General features: G+C 43.6%; 1 protein-coding gene across 1 annotated transcript; it reads right to left on the reverse strand.

The window, feature by feature from the left end:
• Window positions 1-8,986: 8,986 nt before the first annotated feature.
• LOC121622367 (trace amine-associated receptor 1-like) lies at window positions 8,987-9,892 on the reverse strand. Its single transcript, XM_041959328.1, has one exon. It carries the CDS (start codon window positions 9,890-9,892, stop codon window positions 8,987-8,989), a length of 906 nt encoding a protein of 301 aa, XP_041815262.1.
• Between the last annotated feature and the right edge of the window lie 17,786 nt (window positions 9,893-27,678).

A 27,678-nucleotide genomic window follows, 5' to 3' on the forward strand; every position in this document is an offset into this window, starting at 1 on the left:
TGCAGTGGGTGGGAGCGGTTGTTAATGATGGATGTCAGCTTGGCAAACATCCTCCTCTCATCTACATCTGCAATGGTGTCAAGAGGGCAGTCCAGGACAGAACCAGCCCTCCTGACCAGTCTGTTGAGTCTCTTCCTGTCCCTCTCAGAGCTTCAACAGCCCCAGCATACCACTGCTAAAAGATTGCAGATGCAACCACAGAGTCATAAAAAGTTGAGTAATGTCCTACATATTCCAAAGGTCTTGTCAGCAGATGGAGATGACTTTAGACCTTCCTGTACAGGGCATCAGTGTTAGTGGACCAGTCCAGTTTATGGTTGAGGTGGACACCCAGGTATTTGTACTCCTCCACGATCTCAATGTCCAAACCCTGGATGCACAAACACCAGTAGTCTGTGGTGCTTTCCTGTGGAAGTCTATCATCATCTCTTTAGTTTTGCTGGCGTTGATGTCACACCAGTCGATCAAATTAGTGACGACTTCCCTATATTCCAAATTGTTCCCCTGGGCATCTAACAATGGCTGTATCATCTGAGAACTTCTGGAGGAGGCAGTTGGTTGAAGTCCAATGTGTAGAGGGTGAAGAGGAAAGGAGAGTGCATAGTACCCCACAGAGCCCCAGTGCTGCAAACTGCCACATCCGACACACAGAGGTATTTGATGGTGGCAGCCAGGTGGCAGTCTCCTTCCAGCTTCCCTCTCAGCAGTGATGGCTGGATCGTGTTGAAAGCACTGGAGAAGTAAAAAAACATGACTCTCACTGTGCTCCCTGTGCTCTCCAGGTGGGAAAGAGAGCAATGGTGCAGGTAGATGATAGCGTCTTCCACATCATTCAGTGTGATGTATGGTTACCAACTGCCGCTATTCAAAGTTAACAAGCAGGAAGTGGTGGTTCCCTCTGTTTATGCCTTGGTGAGAAAATGTCGACGCACTTGGGCAGCCGCGCAGAACATGCTGATGAGGAACCAGACCCGGGTTAAGGCAGCAGCGGATCGTCACCCCAGTGGGTTAGGCTGTCCACACGGGATTTCATGTTCACTCACGAAAACTGTCACACAGGTTTGTGGGACCATTCCCTATTTAAAATATCATCAACCCTGTCTCCATACGTCTTAAGCTTCCCAGGTCCATGAAAGTGCATCCCACGTTTCATGTGTCCAAGATAAAGCCGGTCCAGGAGAGCCCGATGGTTCCCGCTACCAAGCCTCCTCCACCCTCACGATTGGTTGATGGGGGTCCGGTCTATGCTGTCAGGAAACTTCTTGCCGCATGCAGAAGAGGTCAGGGCATCCAGTATTTGGTAGACTGGGAGGGTTACGGTCCTGAGGAAAGGTTGTGGGTTCCATCCAGCTTCATCATTGACAAGACACTAATTACTGACTTCAAGAAGCAGCACCCTGAAGAGCCTGGGCCGTCCGGTGCCGGCTGTAGAGGGAGGGTACTGTCATGTCCCGTCGTGTCTGTTGAGGTTTTGGTCACTGGTGTCATGATGTTGTCTAGCAGTTCCTGTTTTATTATGAAACCTAACTTTCCTCTTGTTTCAGGCCCTTGACTTCCTGGTGTGTTTCCCGCCTGTCTGATTGTCTGAATGTTAGACTCTGAACCTCTCTGGCATTGTTCCCCTGCAGGTGATCCTCCAGCTTCCTCCTGTAGTTCTCCTTGCCTCTCCTGATCTCCCTTTTCAGCTCCCTCTGCACCCGCTTTCATTTCTCATTCAATAGAGATTTCAGTTTAGGAGAAACCCAGGGTTTGTTGTTAGGGAAACACCGCATGCCCATGGTAACTCTGGAGGAGCTACAGAGATCCACAGCTCAGGTGGGGGAATCTGTCCACAGGACAACAATTAGTTGTGCACTATACAAATCTGGCCTTTATGGAAGAGTGGCAAGAAGAAAGCCATTGTTGAAAGAAAGCCATAAGAAGTCTCGTTTGCAGTTTTCCAGAAGCCATGTGGGGGACACAGCAAACATGTGGAGGAAGGTCCTCTGGTCAGATGAGACCAAAGTTGAATTTTTTGGCCTAAATGCAAAACGTTATGTGTGGCAGAAAACTAACACTGCACATCACTCTGAACACACCATGCCCCCTGTCAAACATGGTGGTGGCAGCATCATGTTTTGGGGGTGCTTTTCTTCAGTAGGGACAGAGAAGATGGTCAGAGTTGATGGGAAGATTGATGGAGTGAAATACAGGGCAATCTTGAAAGAAAAACTTTTGGAATCTGCAAAAGACGTGAGAATGGGGCGGAGGTTCACCTTCCAGCAGGACAACGACCCTAAACATAAAGCTAGAGCTACAATGGAAAGGTTTAAAACAAAACATATTCATGTGTTATGATGGCCCAGTCAAAGTCCAGACCTAAATCCAATCGAGAATCTGTGGCAGATCTGAAAACTGCTGTTCACAAACGCTCTCCATCTAATCTGACTGAGCTTGAGCTGTTTTGCAAAGAAGAATGGGAAAAACATTTCGGTCCCTAGATGTGCAAAGCTGGTAGAGACATACTCCAAAAGACTTGCAGCTGTAATTGCAGCAAGAGGCGATTCCACCAAGTATTGACACAGGGGGAGCAAAAGTTGCTCACCACACTTTTCAGTTTTTTATTTGTGAAAAAATTTGAAAATCATGTAGAATTTTCCTTCTACTTCACAATTGTGTGCCGCTTTGTGTTGGTCTTTCACATAAAATGGAATTAAAATATATTTATGTTTGTGGTCAGAACGTGACAAAATGTGGAAAAGTTCAAGGGGTATGAATACTTTTTCAAGCCACTGTACATTTGCCTGGCTTTCACCTTTTCTGGGGTGCAACAGTTTTTTTCTCTCTGTGTAGTGAAGCAGTTCCAGCATGATGAGTCGGTCCTCAAAAGTAGTGCTGATAGCAAGTTAACTTCAGCTGAAATTCTTGTCCTGTCTTTGAGTGAAAGCTACGCATTGTTTACAGCTCACTGTCTCTCATGACGGCTCGAACAAAATGTCCACAACTTTATAGGTTTTCACTTTTTTCAGTGTTAATGAATACAACAAATGTGGTTAAACTGACTGCACTCTCACTTTAAACTAGCGAAACAAGTCACTGCAAGATACACAAGAAGTTTATCTGCAGGATAATATTTGTGCCAACAATTATAGATACTTATAGTATTTTCAGTCTACAAATATTATATACCTCAACGTAAAACTTAACTTCTTATCTTGACCAACACACAGCTCGTCTCTCTCACATATCCCTTTCGTTTGCCCAAAAAACAGTCTTTCTCCAATCCTTTTCACCCAGATCAAGCTCTGATTGGCCTAGAGTGCAGCTTCCCAGAAATGGATTGGCTTAGGTTACGTCAGTCAACAAACTAAAACTAGATCTGTCTTTCCATGGATCTAAAGTGCAATTAAAGTCACCTGCCATAATACAAGCACCAGGTAAAGAAGCAATAGTAAGAAATGGGTTTTGGAAAAATTTGGGTTCATCTGTATTTGGAGCATAAATATTTATCAGAATTAATTGTTCCCTAAGAATTCTTCCCTGAATAATCAGGTATCGTCCTGCCTTGTCCTTGATAACATTTTGAATCTGTAGTGGAATAGAATCATGAATCAAAATCATGACACCCCTTGCCTGAAAGGTAAAGGGGGCTGAATGTTCCCTCATCAGGCGTTACCCTCCCTTCATCGACTAGACTTCCAGAAAGCAAAGAGTTCGTCCACGCAGCGTGAGGAGCAGGATAACTATGCTGATGCAAAAATGAAATACAAAATAAACCTAACTACTCTGCTACTGTAATTCAGATAAATCTTTCAAAAAAGCGTAACAAACGAAAAGTGCCTGGTGCCACGTGCCACACACCTGTCTCATAATGCCACTTTGTACCTCAAGAAGCAATAGTCCGGGAGTGAGAGAGAGCTCCTCATAGTTTCAACTGGGAGACGCATGTGCATTTAATACATTTCACAAACTCTCTTAGCTTTTTCAGTCTAAAAAATAAACATAAACTCACAAAATATGATGAAAGGAAATATTCTGACACCAATTTTCCTCATGAAACAGAAGAACACAAGGGTACACCTGCTGAATTCAAGCCTTTTTTTTTCTTTTACTGAACTTCAGTGTACCTTTCACATACTGCAGATGTGTGTGTCATTGTTGTTAAGTCCCTGTCCTGTTTGCAAGTTAGCAGCTCTTTGGACTCCAGCAGCTCTTTTCCTGTATGACTTCTCACAGAAGTTTCACATGCCATACTTCAATACAGGCTCCAAGTGAGCCCATGCAGCACATTCATCATGGTGGGAAGAGTTGATGATGATGAGGCCTTCTACACCACACAGATGTGGACTGTAACCTGCTTATGGCAGCCACCGAAGAGGAAAGCCTGACTTTCACTGCTGAGCTTGCAGCAATTGTTCTCAGACAGTGATTCTCACAGCGTCTCTTTCGGCTGTGTGTTTTGGGTCTTCACATGTCTACCCTAGACCACAGCTGTTTGAACAGTTCCCTTCAGAGGTCCTTCGAAGTCAATCTTGTTGTAACATCACTTCACAAGGTGCGATACATGCAGTGCTTGCTGGTAGTATCTCATTCGATAGCTGCTAGCAACTCTGACATGCTGTTTGTGTGAAAAATACCTCTCTGATGCAACCTGTTGACATTTTGATGGCCTATGTAACCACATGTATTTCTGTCACAGCTCTGCTGGTGTTACACAAGTATCTTACAAATGGAGCTCCTTTAGACAGTGAGCCCTCCCTTGCACAGTTGATTTTATTTTTCATTACCTGAATCTGACCTTTGGTAACTAGCAGGGTATGTTGGGTTTTCGTAACCAACAACAGTTGGGTGCAGCAAACAAACAATTGTTTAATTGATAGTCATTGTTTAAAACCTAATTAGTTGAGATACAGATTAGCTGGATTATATATTACGCAAATCAGGTATCAGGTATTCCAAGATGGTGGCCTGTAATGATAATGCGCAGTAGACATGGAGGTGTATTTTCAGCAACTCTGTCAATCCTAGCTGGAACAAGTCCCGGGCATTTAAACCCCACAGAGCTGATCACACAAAACAAAACAAGGCAGATGTCCTGTGTGGCGAGGATAGGAAGGAATTGCCTGACCATGGCAGTTGGTTTTAGATAAAATCTGGATAAGTTGTACTAAATTGCTGGAAACTGATTCACTGATAATTATCCACATTGCCAACCATTCTCAAATGGCAAACATATATTAATGAAGACAAGCAAACGGATGGATGGTGGCAGCTTTTGTCAACAGACGAGAGGCAGGTGGGTCTCCCTGCTGAAAGAAAGAGTCTCCCTGTGTTTAAATATCAGAGACACAAACTTCTCTCAAAGCCCTCCTCTCCGAAGAGTTGCTAGTACAAGGCAGCAATGATAGCAATAGCAATAGCAACTTTATTTCGTTAGCACATTTCATGCACAGGGGCAATTCAGTGTGCTTTACATCAGTTGTCCCGAACCTTTTTGTCACCGTGGACCAGTCAACTCTTGACAATTTTACCACGGCCCGGGAGGGGAGGGGGTGTACTTAGATTGTTTATATTGTAAATATAATGATAAACGTAAATCCACTAAGTACTTGTATGCAACTTTATTAGCAGATTACTCGTAACATTGCACCAACAACATTGGCATTTATCTCAGGGTGCTTGGTCTCCAAGTGGCGAAGCAGTTTTGAGGCTTCATTGCCTTATTAGAGAGCTGGTCACGGCTCATGATGCAGAACGGGCTCGGTGTGTGGAAATTACCAGTCGCAACAAATCCATATTTCAAATAGGACCCCTGGTATTGTCTGTTAAAAGCTTTTGTTTTCTTGGAAGTCGTCGGCTCTTCTTCTGTCTCTTCACTGGGCCTTTACCCCTTTGCAAAGAAAGTTTCCAAAGACGTCTGGTTTTTACTCATTTTGCTAGCTTGTGGGTTAAATTTGAGCGCTCAAGTGACCAAGATGTAACTGTGAGAATCCGGTCATTTTCTTAAAATAAAAGATCGTTCAGACTCACATTATAAATAACACGGTAATAATCAATTATTTCTTGTGCGGCCCGGTATCAATTGATCCACGTTTGGGGACCACTGCTTTACATAAATTAAAGCAAAACAACATCCATATATAAAATCCATTTAAAAGAAGGTCGTGTACATGAAATAGTAATTAAAGGAGAATTAAAAGATAGCATAAAAAGAAAATCCAAAGTAGAGAATACAATAAAAACGTAGTGCAAGTAGTTTAGACTGTGCGGTTATTTCCTTTGGAACACCAAACAGAGAAACTTAATGCATAATTAGAGTAAAGTTTTTCTTGCATGACAACGTCTGGAGAAGGTCTCAGTGTTATGGAAGACTTTACGAAAAACTTTACCCAAGAAGACCCTCCGCAGTGCTGCCAGTAAGCACTGAAAAGACTGGTCCTGGATTCCCTCTTGTCACTGGTGAGCCCTCAAGTTCTCCTACAAACTGGATGCCAAAGTGGATGATGCCATCATATATCTGCTCCACCATGCCGGCACCCACCTGGACAGGCCAGGTGGTGTGGCCAGAATCATGTTCTTTGATTTTTCCAGCACCTTGAACACCATCCAGCCTGCACTGCTGCAGAAGAAGATGACTGCCATTCAGATGGCGGATGCTCCTCTGGTGTCCTGGATGGTGGACTAACTGACTGGAAAACCCCAGCACATTCGACTCCAGAACTGTGTGGCAGACACAGTGGTTGGGTCTCCACAGAGGATTGTCCTGTCCACTTGTCTCTTCACCCTGTACAGCGTTGACTTCAGGTATGACACAGAGACCTGCCACCTACAGAAGTTCTCCAATGACTGCAGTTGTTGGAGGCATAAGTGGGGAGTATGTATCGGAGTATCAGAAGGGGGTGGACAGTTTTGTGAACTGGTGTGAACTGAACTACCTGAAGCTCAACATCAACAAAACAAAGGAGCTGGTGATGAACTTCAGGAGATCCAGAACTCCTGCTACTTCAATTGCCATTAAGGGAGAGATGGTGGAGGTTGTACATGAGTACAAATACCTGGGTGTCCACCTGGACAGCAAACTGTATTGGACCAGTCCTAAAGCCAGAGACTTAGAGTGACAAGTGCTCTATGGAACGCCATGGTGAAAAGTCCTACTTGGTTTTTATTCTTTAAGCATATCAGAGATGTATAATCGGCCTAAACCATTCAGTGACTTACAGTCTAGTAGTGGCAAAGTAGTGAATCTATTCTGTGACTAACTGGCAGTGTAAAACTGTTAAAACAGGTGTAATGACACTGTTGTCTTGACTGTGGATAAAACTCGGCAGAACTGAAGCTGGTGGAACGCCTGCAGGAAAACAATGGTGTTTTTCCTGTGATGGATGTGGTAGTTTGCAGCACTGGGGCTCCACAGGGTACTGAGCTCTCTCCTTTTCTCTGTATCCTCCACACATCTGACTTCTGACATAACACTGACAGCTGCCACATCCAGAAGTTCTCCTATGATACAGCCATCGTTGCACCTCAACAACACACTGGACTGCATCACCAATACAGATTCCATGTACAGACCAAAGTTATCTCCATCTGCTGAGAAGACTGAGGTCCTTTGGAGTATGTGGGACACTGTTTATAACATTTTATGACATAAAGTGCCCAGCGGCCTGCTAGGGCTGTAGAAACTCTGAGAGGGACAGAAAGAGACTGAACAATGTGGTCTGGAGAGCTGGCTCTGTCCTGGCCTGCCGCCTGGACACCACTGAGGATGTTGGTGGCAGGAGGATGTTAGCCAAGCTGACAGCCATCATTGACAACCCATCCCACCCCCTGCATTACACAGTGGGGGTCCTCAGCAACTCCTTCAGCAACAGACTGCTGCATCCACACTGTGAGAAGGAACGCTACCGCAGGTCCTTCATTCCAACAGCTGTCAGAGTGTTCAACTGAAGTGTTGCTTAATGTAGCACTGGGTCCATATTCAGACTGTTTTTGCACTGATGTGTGATTTTTCATACACAAACTACCTTGCGCAATATTACTTTTTTTCACTCTCATTACGTACTCGACCTGCATACATACATGTATTCGACTGTGACACATATATATTCATTACTGTGCAATAGTGTAAATGCTGTACTTACTTTATCCTGAACCCACTATGTGCAATTCGTGTAAAAACTGTGAAATTCTCTCATATTTTTTGGCAGTATATTTTTTATGCTAGTATTTTCCATTGTTCTTTGTGGAGAAATATATTCTTTGACAATTTTTTTCTTTTATATCGGCCTTTGTATAAAATGTACAAATATATATTCAGCTTTTATTTTGCATTTTGTATTTCTCTATGCTGTTGCTATTTTTTCCTATCGCTATTGCCTGCTGCCAGTTTACCCTGTCTGGGGATTAATTGAGTCTTATCTATCAATTTATCCATCTATGATCCCGATTCTGCACCAGGTGAGGCATCTTTCTATCTGTAACAATATTTTGATTCCAGTTGACTAAGTTATTTTGTAGCCAAAGATGGTGCAACTGGTCAAAGTGGTTAGCAGTGACTCCTCTCTGGCTACCAGATGGTACTCAGTCAACAGGCATCCCAAGATCCACCACAAACCTCAACACCTGTGCTGTGAAACAGTGCAAATCTGTGCTCACTATCACTCAGTCCCCACATACTCCTCAGAGAGACACTTCAACACTTTGCTCTCTGCTGCATTAAAAACACTGAGGATTCATACAAATGGCAGTAAAGGCTAATTCTTCTGTATCACTGGAGTCTTTGCCAGAGGCTGTGAGGGTACAAGTGCTTTTCAGAGATGGCTTCATTTGCAGTCTCCTCCAACATAACAATAAAAGACAAGAAAAATCAGTTTGTGTTTCACCTTAATTTGTAATTTTTGTAGCATAATAAAAAAAGAAGCATAAAATCATACAAGACATGATGCAAAAGTACAGGCTGCAGAGACTAATGACATGTGTAATCTTTATTTGGACTCCAAAGAATAGATCAAAGCAGTTTTGAGTCAGAAAAATCACCTTGAAAGATTTTTCTAGATATGATCATTTTGAAAGCTGATCTGAACCAGCTGTAAAAGAAAGCATAAATAAATGGGTTCAGCATTGAGTTTGACCTTGCAAGCCAGCTGAGACTTTCAATCACAGCAACTGAAACTGACACATGATTCAAAAGCTGAAAGGAAAAACAGAGAAAGAAAGGAGTCCAGCACATCAGAAACACTCCCATGACAGTTGCCAGAGTTTTAGTGGATTTTCTCTCCATCTTACTGGCAGTGGCTCCAGACTTTGTTCCCTGGATGCTGCGTACCTGTCTCTGTGCAACAAGGAAAATCTTCAGGTAGATACAGAACAATAAAATCACTGGGAGGTAAAATGAACAAAGAAGTCCCAAAATGATTGCAAGTTGAAGATCAATAGAACACTCTTCTTGACATTTATCTTGATGTAGTCCTGCCATTGCGAGGCCAATTGTAAGTAAAAGAGAAACACTCCAGCTCACCAGGATCATGATCACAACAACATGAACATTTATCTTCGTTCTATATGTCAGAGGGTGACACACTGCATAATATCTGTCAATTGAAATACAACACAAATTCAAAATGGAAGCTGTGCTAAGTGCTACATCAAAGCTCTCTCGTATTTTGCAAAATACATTTTCAGAGAACACACATGAACTAATAGAGAATTCCATGCTGAAAGGAAAAAGCACAACCCCAACAAGCAGGTCAGCTACTGCCAAGGAAAGGATGAGAGAGTTTGTAGGAGTGTGGAGCTGTTTGAAGTAAATGATGGAGATTATTACAAGAAGGTTTCCACATATTGTGACAGCAGACAATGAGCCGAGGAAAACATACAATAAAACACATACTGTGGAAGGTGTGCTTGTCTTCATATAAGAAACATTATGTATTTCATAACAGGGATCTAAGTCATTATAAGTGTGCGTGACAGTGACTTCTGGTGCCATGTTTCTGGGTTCCTGCAAATCAGTTTTCCATTAAAAATTTACAATATTCAAAACAGAAAATGTAAACAAATATGTATTAATATATTTTCCCTGTATTAGTGAAATGTCACAATGATGTTCTCTAGATGGAAATACAGATTTTCAGTTTTTGTCATACCTCTTCAGTGCTGAAAGTAGTTGATGCATCAGTGTTGATGGGTGTTCTTATGACTGAGCCACTGGGCATAATCCTGCTTTTATCAACCCCTGTCTCATTTCCATAATAAGCAACTTCTAGAATTGTCCAATCAGAAGTGGGGCTTTTTATCTTGTTTCAATTAGATGCCACAGCAACATACTGTACTGTAGATGAGATTAACCTTTTAAATCCTTTTGTGAGTCTTTTCATTTTATCAGACCTGCTAATTATAATTAAGGTCGTCATACAAAGATCTTTTTCCAAGGACATGACACCAAAAGTTTCCTGGACAAAAATATTCAACTTTGATCTGTTTAAGATTTGAGAATGTGACAGGTTTGTGTCAGGCAATTTTATCGTAATGGCAGTAAAGTATAGTAGCCATGCTAAAAGTAGCTACAGTCACATATAGTAGCTACAGTTTAAGTAGTTACAGTATAAGCTTTTGCAGTAATAGTGGTAGTACTGAGAGTTTACAACATTAACTCTTTCATGACGCTCCTCTAATGATCTTCTCTGGAGAAAGGAATCTAGCAAGGAGGGGAAATCACTTGCACAATCCATGTCAAAAGGCCACTCAGTGTATTGCTGTCAAACCAGTGATACAACCTCAGAGTACATTTATAGTTCAAATTTTGATGGTGAAATTAACCACTTCATGAGGGTTATGATGCTCATAAATCTTTATCCACAATGTTACAGCCAGTTCATTTGCAATGTAAGTCTATGGGAAAAAAGTACTTTTTATAAGATGAGATAAGATAAGATAAGATAAGATAAGATAAGATAGACTTTATCAATCCCCAGCTGGGGAAGTTTGGGTATTACAGGCAGCAGGTAATAGCAGTTGGAAAAGAAAACAGCAACAGAAATAGAGAAATTCTAAAAACAAAATACAAAATAAAAGCTGACAATACATATGTACATATTATTCAAGGGGCTATATAAAAGAAAAAAACATGTAGAAAAATATATTAAAAAATATAATTTGCTGCAAGAACTATGGAAAATTGCCATAAAAAATATACTGCCAGAACTAAACAGATTTTATTCAAATTGCACATGGCGGATAAAGTGTCTACAGCATGAAAGCTATTGCACATTAATGAATAAATATATATGTATGTGACAGTGGGTTAAGAGTTGAGAGTGGGAAAAAAGGAATATTGTATGATAAATCACACATCAGTGCGAACAACAGTCTGGATATGGAAACCAGTGCTACATTAAGCAACGCTGGAGTTGAACACTGTGACAGCTGTTGGAATGAAGGACCTGTGGTCGCGTTCCTTCTTGCAGAGTGGATGCAGCAGTCTGTTTCTGAAGGAGCTGCTGAGGGCCCCCACTGTGTCATGCAGTGGGTGGGAGGGGTTGTTAATGATGGATGTCAGCTTGGCTAACATCCTCCCCTCACCTAAATCCTCAGTGGTGTTAAGAGGACAGAACCAGCCCTCCTGACCAGTCTGTTGAGTCTCTTCCTGTCCCTCTCAGAGCTTCAACAGCCCCAGCAGACCACTGCTAAAAGGTAATAGATGCAACCACAGAGTCATAAAAAGTTTTTAGTCATGTCCTACAAACTCCAAAGGACCTCAGTCTTCTCAGCAGATGGAGATGTCTTTGGCCATTCCTGTACAGGGCATCAGTGTTCATGGACAAGTCCACGGGGGGGGGGTGTCGCTGAGAGGTGCAGGCGATCCTCCAGCTTCCTCCTATAGCTCTCCTTGCCTCTCCTGATCTCCCTTTACAGCTCCCTCTGCACCCGCTTTAACTCAGTTCTGTCCCCAGACTTAAAAACCCTATTCTTGTCGTTCAATAGGGATTTCAGTTCAGGACACACCCAGGGATTGATGTTAGGAAAACACAGCACCTTTCTGGTAGACACAGTGTTGTCCACACAGGAGTTAATGTAGCCCATGATGTCCATGTCCCTGTGTGGACTGCACAACACTTCAGTCGGTGGTATCAAAACAGTCCCTCAGTGCCATACTGGACTCCTCTGACCATGTCTTCACATACCTAATGGTTGGATGTTGTTTCATCACCAAGGGTATGTAAATAGGGAGCAGATGAACCAGGTTGTGATCAGATCGGTCTAGTGGGGGAAGAGGTGAAGAACTGTAAGCATCCTTAGTGTTTGCATACAGTAAGTCCAGTACTGGGTGAAGGTGGGGAGAGTTGAGGACAGGGAAGTGTGATTGAAATCTCCAGAGATGAGGAGGAAGGCCTGGGGGTGCGATGTCTGCAGCTGTGAGACCACAGTGTGTAAGAGCTTGCATGATGCTGTACATACCTGCACTCATACCTGTCTTCACACCAATTTCATAAAGTGCTCTGAACACGGACTTTTGGAGATCTGCTGCTCTGTGCTTTTGTAAGCCCACACTGGACAATGCTTTACATTTGCCTGGCTTTCACCTTTTCCAGGGTGCAACAGTTTTTTTCTCCCTGTGTAGCGATGCAGGTCCAGCATGCTGAGTTGGCCCTCACCAGCAGTCCTGATAACAAGTTAACTTCAGCTGAAATTCTTGTCCTGTCTTTGAAAGTAAAAACAACATCTGTACGGGTATCCACCTGTCTAGTGATTTTGAGATTTCTTGAATTAATGGTTCATATTTACTGGTTGCAATATATTTAAGTCGTGGGACAATTTGAATGCCCACATATGTAAAACAATCAATGATTTTAAATTGAGCGGCAATATTAGGAGGGCTTTTAATTTGTAATGGATTTAGAAACATTATTGATGATTTTGATTGGTTTAATTTATATCCTGAAAATTTTCCAAATATGTTAATAAGTTCTAATAATTCAGGAATTGATTTTTCCATCTTTTTAAGAAATATAATTACATCATCCGCAAATAGAGCCAGACGGTATTCCTGTTGTCCAATTGATATACCGGTTATGTTTTGGTGTGTTCTTAATGCTATTGCCTGCTATTGAATCTAGTTGATGTCTGGCGAGCGGACAATCCCAGTGGGAAAAAAATATTCACGTTGCCGGACTGGCAGGACTGGCATGAAAATTTGGGTGTGGTGGAGTATCCCCTCCCCCTCCATTAGCCGGCTGATGTGCCCTTGAACAAGGCACTTAACCCCCAATATGGCGCTTGAATGCAGAACGCTGCATGTTGCATGTGTGTGTTTCAATCAGTGATGGGTTAAATGCAGAGAAGTAATTTCCCAGTTTGGGATCAATAAAGTAAATAAACTTAAAAACTGACAGGATAATGGCATCATAGGAAACATTCTTCATTTTACATCTTTTTAGTGCTGAAACCAGAAAGAAATCTATGGGGGAATATGACTGGTGTGTACTGGAGCAACGTGAATATTTTTTTCCCTTTGGGATTGTCTGCTCGCCAGACAACTAGATTAATTTCTTTCATGAAATTATGTTTGGCTCCGCCTCCCAGCCTCCCTCAACGTCCACCCTGTGTTTCATGTGTCCCTCCTCAAGCCAGTCACAGAGAGCGCCCTTCATTGATCGTCACCTGGCGTACACTGTCACCCGGATCCTGGACGTCCACAGACGAGAGGAGGTTTCCAGTACCTCGTGGACTGGGAGGGGTATGGTCCCAAGGAGCACTCATGGATAGGGCGCTCCCTTATCCTCGACCCACATCTGCTGCGTGGCTTCTTTAATAAGTATCCAACACAATAGTATCCATCTTAACCAGGTAGGACGCCAGGTGACATGCCTTGAGGGGGGGTACTGTCATGTCTTGATCTCTGTCTGTTATCCAGTGCTCATTCCAGTCTATCTCTCTCCCTCTGCCCACAGGTACATGAGCAGGGGCGGAGCCGATCTCCTCAGGAGCGAATCTGACTGCACACACCTGACACTAATCAGCCCATCAGCGCTGGCTACTTAAGCCCAGACCACACACTCCTCCAGTGCCAGATTATTCCCTCACGTCGCCACGCATTGTCTTTAGTTGATACTTTGAGGTTTTGATATCTTTCCCGTTTGGTGTCCTCAGTTGTACTTTGTTATCGTTGAATAAACACATTTGTTTTCCTCTGTGCATCTGGGACCCGGTTCTCATTGCCTGAGCCATAACACTCCCTGCAATGTTGCAAACTGGTCCACTGTCAGAAAATACTGAAAATGACCGTTGTCTTGTTAATTTTTGATGAATGATAGTGGTAAGTGCTAATTACACTAACAAATGCACTGCAAGTACTTAGACTACTTCGTACTGCACTGTAATAAATTTGTAATTTAAGTTTCACGTTTGATTTAAAGAAAGGAACATAAAATAATTTGAACACACCATGAAAGAGCATGAATGCATTACATAAGGTATGACTATTTTATTATCAATTTGAGATATTTTTAAATCTTATTTTTATTCATATTTGAGGTAACTTAAACTATTAGTGGTTGAGAGCAGTGTATTTGACAGATGAAAAATAAAAATTGAAAGTCCAGACAAAAATTGCAAGATTTGAATTTTTTTCGAAGACCGACCGTGCAAAATGGTGATGTTGGTCAGTCAGTCTAAACTGAAATATGCCAACAACTTCTAAAAGAATTTCCATTAAATTTGTGACCAAACTTTTTTGTTCCTATGACCTGTCCTCTGCTGCCAAAGTGAGTTTGGCATTTCTTGACAACTGAATTGACTGACATGAAATTTAGTGCCCAGAGGATGAATCCTTATGTCTTTGGTGACACCAAAACTTTTCCTCTCATACAGACAGTAGGGTTTGGGGTCCCCCTGACACACAGTGTGCATCTCTATCCATAATGGCTGTGTCATGTTTGAAGAGGGCCATTAAAGAATATTTACATGAACAAGACCTCTGTTTAAATGTCAAAAAGGAACTTGGCCTCCTCAAGCTTTTTGACACATCAGAGCAGAAGTGATAACACCTAATATGATGGCCTAACGTTTAGGTTATGGATGCTGCGCTGAAATATTGTTTGTGGTGATAAATCATTATTTTTTGTCTCCGACCTTTTTCAATACTTGTGCAATTACTGAACCAGCTGTAAAAGAAAGCATAAATAAATGGGTTGAGCATTGAGTTTGACAGTGCAAGCCAGCCGAGACTTTCAATCACAGCAACTGAAACTGACACATGATTCAAAAGCTGAAAGGAAAAACAGAGAAAGAAAGGAGTCCAGCACATCAGAAACACTCCCATAACAGTTGCCAGAGTTTTAGTGGCTTTTCTCTCCATCTTACTGGCAGTGGCTCCAGACTTTGTTCCCTGGATGCTGCGTACCTGTCTCTGTGCAACAAGGAAAATCTTCAGGTAGATACAGAGCATCAAAATCACTGGGAGGTAAAATGAGAAATTGGTTCCCAAGATGTATGCAAGATGAACATCAATAATACAGTTTTGTTCACATCTTTCGTGGTTTAATCCTGCAACTTCAGGGCCAATTGCAACTAAAAGAGAAACACTCCAGCTCACCACGATCATGATCACAACAACATGAACATTTATCTTTGTTCTATATGTCAGAGGGTGACACACTGCATAATATCTGTCAATAGAAATACAACACAAATTCAAAATGGAAGCAGTGCACAGTGTTACATCAAAGCTCTCTCGTACTTTGCAAAACACATTTTCAGAGAACAGACATGAACTCCAAGAGAATTCCATGCTGAAAGGAAAAACAACAACCCCAACAAGCAGGTCAGCTACTGCCAAGGAAAGGATGAGAGAGTTTGTAGGAGTGTGGAGCTGTTTGAAGTAAATGATGGAGATTATTACAAGAAGGTTTCCACATATTGTGACAGCAGACAATGAGCCGAGGAAAACATACAATAATACACATACTGTGGAAGGTGTGCTTGTCCTCCTATAAGAAACATTATGTATTTCATAACAGGGATGTGAGCCAACATAAGTGTGTTCAGCAGTGACTTCTGGTGTCATGTTTCTGGAGATCCTGCGAATCAGTTTTCCATTAAAAATTAACAACATTTAAAACAGAAAAATTATGGTTATTTTAACCTGTTTTGCCTGGCATGGATGAACTAACTAATGAACTATAATAGACAGTTCTCTAGCTGTAAATACAGATTTTCAGTTTTTGTCATACCTTTTCAATGCTGAAGACAGTTCACACATCAGTGTTGGTGGTGTTCTTCATGACTGTGCCACTGGACACAATCTTGATTTTTATCAACCCCTGTCTCATTTCCATAACACATACATTATCAACAGTCCAATCAGATGTTGGACATTCAATGCCAGAGCAACATAATGTACTGTAGATGAGATTCATTATTCAAATCCTCTTGTGAGTCCTTTCATTTTATTAGAATTGCTAACATCTGATTTATCATTTATGTGAACATACGAACATACTTTCTCCAAGGACACAGGCTTTACAGCTCGTAATGTTAATTATTTGTCCTCTAATAAAGGCCTTAAACGCTCCCCATCGAATACTTGCTGAGGTTTCTATTGTATTTTTTTTTTCAAAATAATGTTTAATTTGTTCATCTAGAAAAGTAAAAAAGCCAGTATCCGCCAACCGCTTTGTTTTAAATCTCTATTTGGGAATATGACTAGTCAATTTGGGATCATAATAGACTCAAGAGGTTGGAGCATGGTCTGACAGGAGAATGGCATTATAGGAAACATTCTAAGCAAGCAATAGTAAGAAATGTTTTGGAAAAATTTGGGTTCATCTGTATTTGGAGCATAAATATTTATCAGAATTAATTGTTCCCGAATAATTCTTCCCTGAATAATCAGGTATCGTCCTGGCTTGTGCTAGATAACATTTTGAATCTGTAGTGGAATAGAATCATGAATCAAAATCATGACACCCCTGGCCTGAGAGGTAAAGGGGGTGGATATAATTTTACCTTTCCACCTCCTCTCCACCCAAAGCTTATCGTCTTGTGTTAGATGGGTTTCTTGAAGGAATACTATATTAGACTGTAATGATTTGATCCTGTTCATAACTTGTTTGATTTTTGATTTTTGATTTTTTTGTTTGTTTTTGTAGCCCTCTGCAGTTCCAGGGTGGAATTTTAACCTTTCGATCAACAGACACATGGATAAATGATCTGGAATTTCCCCAACACTTTGAGTAATTTCAGACCAAACAAAAGAAACAAGAACAAAAAAATATTTTCCTCAACCATTATCAATCCACCTGAATGTTCCCCCATCAGGTGTTACCCTCCCTTCATCGACTAGACTTCCAGAAAGCAAAGAGCTGGTCCACGCAGCGTGAGGAGCAGGATAACTGTGCTGATGCAAAAATAAAATACAAAATAAATCTAACTACTCTGCTACTGTAATTCAGATAAATCTTTCAAAACAGCACAACAAAAGAAAAGGGCATCCACAATTTCTTAACTGAACAGTGCAGATTAAATCAGTGAATTGTTCCTGATCAATCAACAGGGGAGTGAGAGAAATCAGAACCGTGTAACAGATTAACTTTCACTCTGTACTTCACTCCCGTCTCCAGAGCCTCAGGATATCAGACTAGTGTTCCAACAACAGTTTTGAACCACCTTTCAACGGGTCATCTGTTCATCCATACCCCAGTCTGGTTTATTATTCAACTGGATTTTCTAAATGTTCGGCTTCATCTGCGCTGTTGAAGATGTGTGAGCGTTCCTTGAAGGTAACTATGAGCTGGGCCAAAAGGATAATGCTGTACCGTAGACCCAGTGATCGGAATTGTCACCTTGCCTCCTCGAACTCTTTCACCTTCTTGTGCGTCTGTGCTGTCATATCTTGGTAAAATCTCACCGACTGGTTCCTATAGAGGATCTGCCTTTTTGCCCTTGCCGCTCTCATCGCTGCTTCTTTGTCCTTGCAATTCACCATAAGGGTTCTAGGTGCGGAATTGGTTTTATTCTGTTGTATTGTGGGCCAAGCCTGTGTGCTCTTTCCACTGTGACTTTCTCCCGGAGCGGAGCTAGCTCCAGCGCCTCTGGTATCCAACTCTCTAGGAATCCACAGGTGTCTTCATCCTCCACGCCCTCAAGCAAATTAACGAGCCATATATTGGAACGACATGACCGAGCCTCCAGGTCCAGTACTTTCTCTTCCAGACCTTTATTTTTGCCTTCTGGATTTTTCACTTTCTCTTGGAGCGCAGTCACATCGTCTTCTGTTGTTGAGATTCTCGTCTCTACGTTACACCACTTAGACTGATGACACTTGTGGTGCAAAAGACTTTCATTTATTTACTTCAACATGAAGACAAAACGGGCAGGTAACATAACATGGCACCGAGCACACAACCTCCAGGCTCCGACATCGACACGCTTACTTTTCGTTCCGCATGCCGCAACACACCACGAAAACAGCTCTCGCTGCCACCTGCTGGCGGGTGAAGCACATGACCCTGATAACATACAATGATTAATTTAACATAGGTGCCACAATCCTCCCCTGCAAAATAAATGTTGTCCTCAACATTAGCACTTTTCTGTAATACAGTATGAACCAAATAATAACACAACACAAATGTAATATGAAACATCCTTGCAGTCAAAATTTTTGGTCAATGGCTATTGCTTTCTAGTTAGAAACAAGTAAATGTTTTAAGTGTATTTCAATAGGTTTTACCTTTACAGTACATTGCTATTGTATACCATGTGACTTCATCACACTCTGTGCTCTAAAATAATAGACTACTACAGCATTAAAACTGTTGTAGCATCATCACAAGCAGTTGTTACACTAATAGTTTACTATCACTCTGAAACCAAAAATCGTTTTATCACTTCACTATCTTCTCCGGAGACTTTTGACAATTAACAAAAACTTTCCACATACGTTGTTTCAAGGCCATGACTCAATTTTAACCAGTTAACTTATGATTTAAACCGCTCTACAGGTATATCAACCATGTATGCCTGTGAATATTCTCATTCATCCAGGTCATTGTACTTTTATGTCCAGCTGGGTATCTGCAGTCACTTCTTGGACATGTGGGCTGCAGCTAATGGCTGAGATCCAGTCCACATCACACTGCTGTTGCATTTCAACTGCACTAAATATTGCACCCAGTTTTTCAGAGTTATGTTGAAATCAGCCCGCTCTGACACCCAACGATGACCAGTCGCATTTAGTTTAGCTGTACTTAAGACATACGTTAAGGGGTTGTATCACTATATACTGTCACAGAGGGAGCATAAAACAAATAATCTCTAAACCTGTCTGTGACTGCCCACTTAAGCACTACCACAACCAATAGTTTTTTTTCTGCAGGTGTCAGTGTACGTGAGCCATACCCAATTACAGAGTTTCCCTGCCTGCCTCTGATATAAAACGGCCCTGAGGTCCTGTTCTGTGCATCGACTAAATAGTCTAAAGCTTTCTGGTGAGTATCAGTCCACACTATTTTCTGGTGCAGGGGAAGCTGTCCTACCTTTGCTGACTGAGTGTTGGACTTTGGATTTGAGGCTGTATCTGCAGAGAGCAGGTCATACAAGCATTTAGCATGGCGTGAAAAGTCTTGCACATAACTTCTGTAATACCCCAAAAAACCTAGGAGTTTGCACAGCTCCTTAATGTTTGTGGGTGGTTTTGTTTTTAGTGCCTGCACTGCAGCTATTTCTTTATTGTTCATTTTGTAGCCATCAGCTGAGATAACTTTTCCCACATAGCGCACCTCATTTTTAAACTGTTCACATTTATCTGGCCTCAGCTTAATTCCCCAAGCTTGCTGACGTTTGAGAACTGATCTCACATCTTCAACATGCTGTTCAAATGTTTTGCTGTAGACTAAAACATCATCCAAGTATGGAATGCATATTTTGTCTCTGAGATCTTCCAGGCTCTCTTCCATACTACGCTGGAAGGCTGAGGGTGCATTTGTGAGGCCAAATGGAATATTATTGAGCCCTCTGTAGTCAATGCAAAGTCTTAGGCTTCCGTCTCGCTTCCTCACGCAAACGACTGTAGATGCATATGGGGAGGTGGATTTACGGATGAAGCCTTTGTTCAAGTCCTGTATGTGGTTCTTCACTTCGTCGTACAATGGTCGAGGTATAGCATTATAAGTTTTGAACATCATCAGTTAGCTTTATATCCATCTTTAAATGTTTTATGTAGCCAATTTCATCTTTGTGCCTGGCAAACGCACTGGATTCCTCCCTAAGCATTTGTTTAACCATAGCTTGTTGTTCACAGTTTAAGTGATCCAGATTTACAGGTGGATCCCACAATTTGTCTTGAGGCTCACTCTGAAACTTTCTTTGAATTTGAATTTGGTGGAGCCTGGGAGTTTTCAACTAATACAGCATTAACCTTGTGTCCCTCTGGGTACACCGGATAACAGTCTATTATTCTCTGTATTCTCCCTAACACAGTTTTAGCTGGGATGACAATGTCATAATGTGTGGTGTTTTTCACATATATATTCACTTTACGTGAGGAGCAGGATATGTTAACCAGCTGACATGTTATTTTGAGTTTTTCATCCAATGACAGGTTCTCCTCAGGTTCAAAAAGCACTTCAGTGTTCGCTTTGAGATCTGTTTTGACCAGACAGCTGATACACTTAGTTTGTTTCCCGGAAACTACAACTGATGCCCTACCTGTTTTGACAGTGCAGGTAACATTTTCATTTGTAGAGGCTTGAATCAGGTTTAAAAGTGCTTCTGCCTTTCCTGTACCTAGTCTCAGTGAATTTCTGAGCGGGGTTACTCTGTCATTGGGCTGGGCCTGATCCTCCCTGTCCCTCATTATCTCCTCAATTGCATTAAACCCTATTATGGGTCTTTGGACTATGTCCCTGCTTACGAGCACTGGAACTAGTATCTCATCAGACCCTGATGTTTTTGTTTTTGGATCATACAGACTGAGGTTAACTTCCGCCCACCCCCTCAAATGGTATTTCTGAGCCATTGGCTGCTCTCAAATCCAACTGTTCATCCTCACTTAACAGGTCACTGATTGGAAGGATTTTTACATCAGGTAAGGTTTTGGACTCCCATCCCCCACTCATTATGGACACTTGTGCTCCTGTGTCCCACAGGGCCTGAGTCTTTATGTTGTTCAGCTTGAACCAGATGAGACACTTTTTGCCTAGCAACTGTGCAACTTGTTTACGTTTTGTGAGAGGGTTGTGTGGCTGGGAAGGTTTGTCTCTGTGTTTTGATTTTGGCTCTCCAGGTACTTGATGGTAATGAGTGGGCTGTCTTTTTGCTGTCCTCCATTTTGTGTTTGTAAACTCTGGCGATGAGTTGACATTCAGATTTGGACCGTTTTGGGACTTTGGGCTACAGGTGGTGGCGCACCCCTCAGTCACAACTTCCGCCAGTTTCCCTGCAGCTTCTGTTTCTCTCCTACTCTGCACCCCTTAGCCCAATGTGTGTCACTTCCACATTTAAAACAGTGGTTACAGTCAATGCCTTCCTGGTGACATGCTACACAATGTCTCTTGGGTCTCTTACAAGCATTAGTGGCTTGCTTTGTCTGATGATTATCAGTAGTTTTTCTGTCATGCTGGGCAGATTGAACTAGCAATGCTACTTGGCCTGTGAGCTCCCTAATCGCTGTGTTGCTCTCCTCAATTTTTGTAAATAGGGGGTTTTCTTTGGTTGGCTTGGTAGGTTTAGATGAGGGTGGAGTTGTCAGAGGGTTGTTCTCTTCCTCACTGGTTTCCACTAGCTTCAGATTTGCTCTGTGGATGACCTTGTTCGTGGCTTTAATCTTTTCTGCCCGCTCGTTTTAGTTTTATTGAGCAATCTGCATTTTTTTTTTGCAGCAGCTCATCACTACTGTTTTCATCTTGCAAATACATTCTCATCTCTGCTCTTATATTATCATTTGACAAGCCTGTCATGATAGACTGAAAACACTGACTCTGAACTAGCTCTTTGTTATATTTCAGGCCAGACTGGGCACACTTAGATGCAAGCAGGACTTTTTGCGTAGATCAAGTACACGGACGAGGAAATCAAGGGATATTTCACCAGGTCCCTACACTGATTTTGTTAGTTGTTGGTACAATACAGTTGCATCCTTTTCTGCACAGTGAGCTCTTAAGATTTGTCTCAGAGTGGCCAGCGTGAGATCTGTTTTTCCCTCTAAGTAGCTCCTTAATTTCAATCCAGGGCTCACAGAACATATCACTGCTTGCACAAATTTTCATTATATCCCTTTCTTAAACCACTTTCAATCTGGTGCTCTAGACTGCTAAAGCTCAGTGTGTCTTTGGAGTTTGACTCACCAACATGCCCATTTATTCGAAAGTCTTTATGGAAACCAATGTAGGTGAAGGAAGCTTAGGGCATTCAATCGTTCGCAACTGGACCTCGTCAGTTTGTCTTAGAAGACGTTTCGCCTTTCATCCGAGCAGGCTTCATCAGTTCATGCGCACCAGACTAGATAGGACAGCTCTAGTCCAATGCAATGGTGTTAGGTTCAAGTATTTATCCTCTGAGTGTCCCATTGTTGTCATTGGGAGGCTCACCTGGGAGTAAAGGTGCCAGCTTTGTTCGCCGGTTGTAGCGGGCTTGGTCTCGTTCTTGTTGGTGTTGTGACTGTCTCTTTGCTGCTTGATATGCATGACTCAGAGCTTTTTGGTGCTGTTTTACAGACTCTACTGCAGGGCTCAGGCCGGTTGCCCAGTCCACAGGTAGCCTGGCGTGCCTTTCAAACACCACATAGTGATCCCGGTTGTGCTGTGGGTGGTGCTGTTATATGCTTGGATGAGGGTTGGCAGCTGGTTGGGCCACTGTGTCTGGTCTGTCTCGGTCAGGGAGCTTAGCAATCTCAGCAATGTTTGGTTGAACCTTTCGCAGGCTCCATTACCTTGGGGGTGGTATGACGTGGTGCGGCTCTTTTGGCATCCATAGAGCTGGCACAACTCCTTTATTAATGATGATTCGAACGCAGCCCCCCGGTCTGTCAGGATACGTTCTGGGCAGCCAAATGTCTGGATAAGGCTGTTGTACGAGGCTCGGGCTGTAGTGTTAGCAGACTGGTCCCTGGTAGGTACTGCAAGAGCATACTTTGAGAACAGGTCAGTCATCACCAGGATATAGGGGTACCGGTCCTCTGGACGCCCCAGGGAGAGGTAATCAACCCCAACAACTTCAAATGGGTAGAAGGTAGTGATAGGTACCAGAGGGGCTCTTACCTCAGGTCCTGCTTTAGCACACACACACTGTAAGCAGGTCTCGGTCCACTCCTTCACATCCAGGGTCATTCTGGGCCAATAACAGCGCTGTCACAGAGCTGCCAAGGTCCTCTCTTTCATGATATGCCCTCCACACGCCATTTGCTTCCTGCTTTGGGACAACCACCTGGAATATCTCAAGCCCAGACTCTTGGCACCATCTTCCCAGCACCCCATTTTGTAGCACAATTCTGTCCCATTTTCTAATTAGTTGCTTCATGTTGGGGGATGAGGTATCACATACCTCGGGCCGAGACAATTTCAGCTCTTTCCGTTGTCGTATCTGGGCAAGGTCCGGGTCCTTGGATTGGCGTTCCACCCACGTTCCATCTTCTTCAGCCACGATCTGGTCAGCATGCACTGGAGCCATCTCCTTTTGTTCAGGCAATCTGGACAAAGCATCAGCATTTTTATTTTGCGTACCTGGACGGTATTTCATGGTATACTTGAAGTTAGCTAGTTGAGCCACCCATCGTTGTTCCACTGCCCCAAGCCGAGCTGTGTCGAGGTGCACCAGCGGGTTGTTATCTGTGAAAACAGTGAATTCTGCACCATAGAGATAGTCTTTGAATTTCTCTGTGACTGCCCATTTCAGAGCCAACAGTTCTAGCTTGAAGGAGCTATAGTTCTGGTCATTGCGTTCGGCTGGGTGGAGGCTACGGCTGGCATAGGCAATTACCCGTTCTCTGGTCTCTTGTACCTGAGTCAGCACTGCCCCCAGGCCCTCAAAACTGGCATCTGTATATAGCCTAAAAGGAAGAGAGAAGTCAGCATAGGCAAGGATAGGTGTATTCAACAGGGCTTCTTTCAAGAAGTCAAAAGCTTGTTGGCACTCTGAGGACCAGCTAACTGGGGCTGACTTTTTACCATGTTTGTTCGTGCCGTGTGTTAGGGCATTCAATGGCATTGCAATCTTGGAGAGGCCAGGTATAAATCGGCGGTAGTAGCCCGCAAAGCCAAGAAAAGATTTTACCTGCTTCACTGTCTCAGGTACTGGCCAGTCTCTCACCGCTGCTGTTTTAGCTGGGTCAGTGGCTACCCCTTCCTCACTGATGACATGCCCCAGGTAGGTCACTGCTCGCTGGAAAAGGTGGCACTTTTTGGGCTGTAGTTTTAGTCCATGCTGGTAGAGCCGCTGGAACACCTCTTCCAGGTGGCGCATATGGCTGCTGAAATCTGGGGAGAACACAACCATGTCATCCAGATAAATCAGCAATGAGTCATTTACCATGTTGCCCAAACATCAGCAAACATCTGCATCAGCCTCTGAAACGTCGCCGGGGCATTGCACAGGCCGAATGGCATTCGCTCAAACTCGTAGAGGCCGAAGGGTGTTGTAAAGGCCGTCTTCTCTCTATCAACCGGGTCCATTTCCACTTGCCAAGGCCACTTGCCAAATCCAGCGTAGAGTACCATTTGGCAGCTTTGAGACCAGTCAGTGACTCCTCGATGCGAGGTAGAGGGTAGGCATCCTTATGTGTGAGTGCATTCAATTTCCTGTAGTCGACACAGAACCTCCAGCTTCCATCCTTCTTCCTGAAAAGCACAATAGGGGCTGCCCAAGGACTGGCACTTTCCCGAACAACCCCACTGTCCAGCATGTTCTGAAGCAAGGTTCGTAATTCAGCATACAGGCTTGGAGGGACAGGTCGGTACCTCTCACGACTTGGGGGTTCTGTACCAGTTGGTATCTGGTGCTTCACAACACCAGTACGGCCGAAGTCCTCATCATGGCGAGAAAACAACTTTGTCCACCTTTGTAGCAGGCCCGTCATCTCCCGCTGTAGGTCAGGGGTCAGCCCTTCTCCCTTTAAGGACATCACAGGATGTGACTCGAGTTCTTCACCTCCGTCTGTAACACCTACTCGCCTCACTGCGACTCCCACCACGTCGGGTGCCACGCTGTTGAGTACCAGCTCTTGCTCCCCTTGTATGTCTGCTGTGGACACCTCTGTCACTTGGGCCAACGGCTGGCGTTGGGGGACCTCTACTGGGTAAGGGTTGGGGTTGCAGATCCTACAAGGCACCCGTCCTCCATTTAAGCTGCCCAGGGTCCGACCCACACGCCACTCTGTGTCGCTGTCAGGGAGTGGCTCTACTATGACAGTACAAGATGGGTTAGAAGCACCTTCAGTAACCTGAGTCCACACAACCATGTCAGACTGGGGTGGGATGATGACTGCTTGCTGTCGTGGTAACTTTGCCACACCTTGATAAGGAGGAAGGGGACCTCGGTTGGTGATCCGCTGGCACTCTGTAAAGGCTCGGGCCCACATCTGTCCTTCTGTAGGAGGCATGGTGGTTTTGAAAGCCGACAATCCCGGGTGGTTTCCTTGAGTGAGAGCAGACCAAACAGGTTTAATAATGTTCATGCCAAGTATACCTTTATCTGGACCCAGGCACTCATCATTGACAGTTATTACCCCTTTTTCAGGAACATGCACACTTCCTACTATACAGTCGACCAAAGCATAGCCAACATAGGGGATCGTCAAACCATTAGCAGCACGAAGGGTCAGCCAGGGAACATCAACAGCACTGGTCACACCAGTACCGTCTAGATACCTCCGGAATAAGCTTTGGCTCAGTAATGTGACTTGTGATCTTGTATGAAGCACAAAGGGTACAGAGCATCCATTAATTTTAACAATAACTTCAGGGCACTCACCGACCAAGGCTGACTTTGGCTGTGCTGTGGGCTCCTTATCATGAGTGACTGCCCCTACTGCTTGGCCCTCGGCTGTAGGGGGAATTAAAAATCCTGGGACCCTGATGGTCTGTGGGGGCACCGGCGCTGAACACAACTTTGCACCACAACTTTGACAGATAGGTCTGCCCTGTGCATCCCATTGGTAGGCAGTTGCTGTTGTGCCTGTGGGCCGCCGTCTCACCCGAGGGGCTTGCATGGCAGGTCTGTGGTGATGCCGAGGCAGGGTTTCAGGAGTCGGCCGTGCTTCCCTGGTGGACAGTTGTGACCTCACCTCCTCCATCAGATTAGCTGAAAGGGCCCTCATCTGCTCCACGAGCTCCTTTTTCATTTCTCCCATCAACCCCTGTTGCAGTTCGGCCTGTATCTGATCTTTTAGCTCTCCCAGGGTGGTGGTAGTTGGGTGGCATGGCGCTGGCGCAGTGACCCTCTGAGACAAGATGGCCTCTTCCCCATCTTGCAGCTCCTGTTCAAGGGCCTGAGCTTCTTTGCACATGGCCTCGAAGGTCATCTGTTCGTTTCACCTTATGTGTCTGCTCAGCTCCTGTTTGATGGGCCCAGTTTGTAATCCAACCATCAGTTGGTCGAGCAACAGGTCATCACAATCTTCAGTTCCCCTTTCATCCCGTCCTTGCCATCTGAAAAACAGTTCTCGCAATCTCAGTATGAAAGCACCCACAGTTTCATCAGCCCGCTGTTTACAGTTAAAAAAAACTAGCAAGAAGCTGTGCTTTAGTGGCTGGTTTGGCATACAGTCTTTGTAAGACATCAAGTACTTGCCGTCCAGTCTCTTTATCTCTTGGATTAATAAGTTGTAGCTCACGCTTAGCCTCACCTTCTAGGGCACATAACACAAAATCAGCTTGCTGCTGTTGAGTCAGTCCTTGTGCTTGCAGCATGGCGTCCACCTGGCCCTCCATTCTACAAATTTGGTTTTATCACCATAAAATCTAGGAATCCAAGCAGCCCCCATAAACCATGGCATTACAAACTGTGCAGTTACAGGTGCAACAGTATTACTCTGCTGTGCTGTGTCCATTTTTTTAAACAGTGGAGCTGGTATCCTGCCGACAACGCCAAATTAAAAGTGTCACACAAGGGTGTGAGGGTTCTTATTTATACCAGCACTTGATATTTCCACTGTTAAAAAATGACTCGCTTAGTGACTTTAAAACAATTTATTTAAACCCAACAAAAAAAATCACAGCATTTACAAATGCAGGGATGTAATCAATGAAGGTAACAGTTGAAATGCAACAGTTAAAAGGGCTTTTTTAAAAATGGCTGACAGAGATACCGATGTTCAAATAAAAAAAAACCTTCAGTTCAACCAGTTTGCCCGATAGAGTCCTTAAAAACAGTTCAGGAAGGGGAAGCTTCTACTTATTTGTTTGGAAGGGGTGGTGGTAAGGGGTAGGCATTGAAGTATTCTCTCAGTTCCTTGGGTCGCTTGGCGTCTCCTCTCCTCGTGCTTCCGCTGCTCCTCCTCTCCCCGACTGCGGCGGTGCTGTGGGAAGAAGAGCTCGTTCTCAGTCACGTTGTCACCAAACAGGGGATACCATAGACACACACACACGCCGATACGCTTTGCTTGATCAACTTTCTTTTACTTATCTCTATGAAGGCGTTGATCAAGTCTCTGTCGCTCCGCGTACACGCGCTGGCCGCTGCCTCGTCTCGGCAGCTTTCCTGCTCTGC

Source organism: Chelmon rostratus, chromosome 18, assembly GCF_017976325.1.
Source record: "Chelmon rostratus isolate fCheRos1 chromosome 18, fCheRos1.pri, whole genome shotgun sequence".
NCBI classification, from domain to species: Eukaryota; Metazoa; Chordata; class Actinopteri; order Chaetodontiformes; family Chaetodontidae; genus Chelmon; species Chelmon rostratus.

Excerpts from the sequence above, each read along its gene's own strand:
- LOC121622367 (XM_041959328.1), bottom strand. The coding sequence starts at position 9,892 with ATGAAGACAAGCACACCTTCCACAGTATGTGTTTTATTGTATGTTTTC.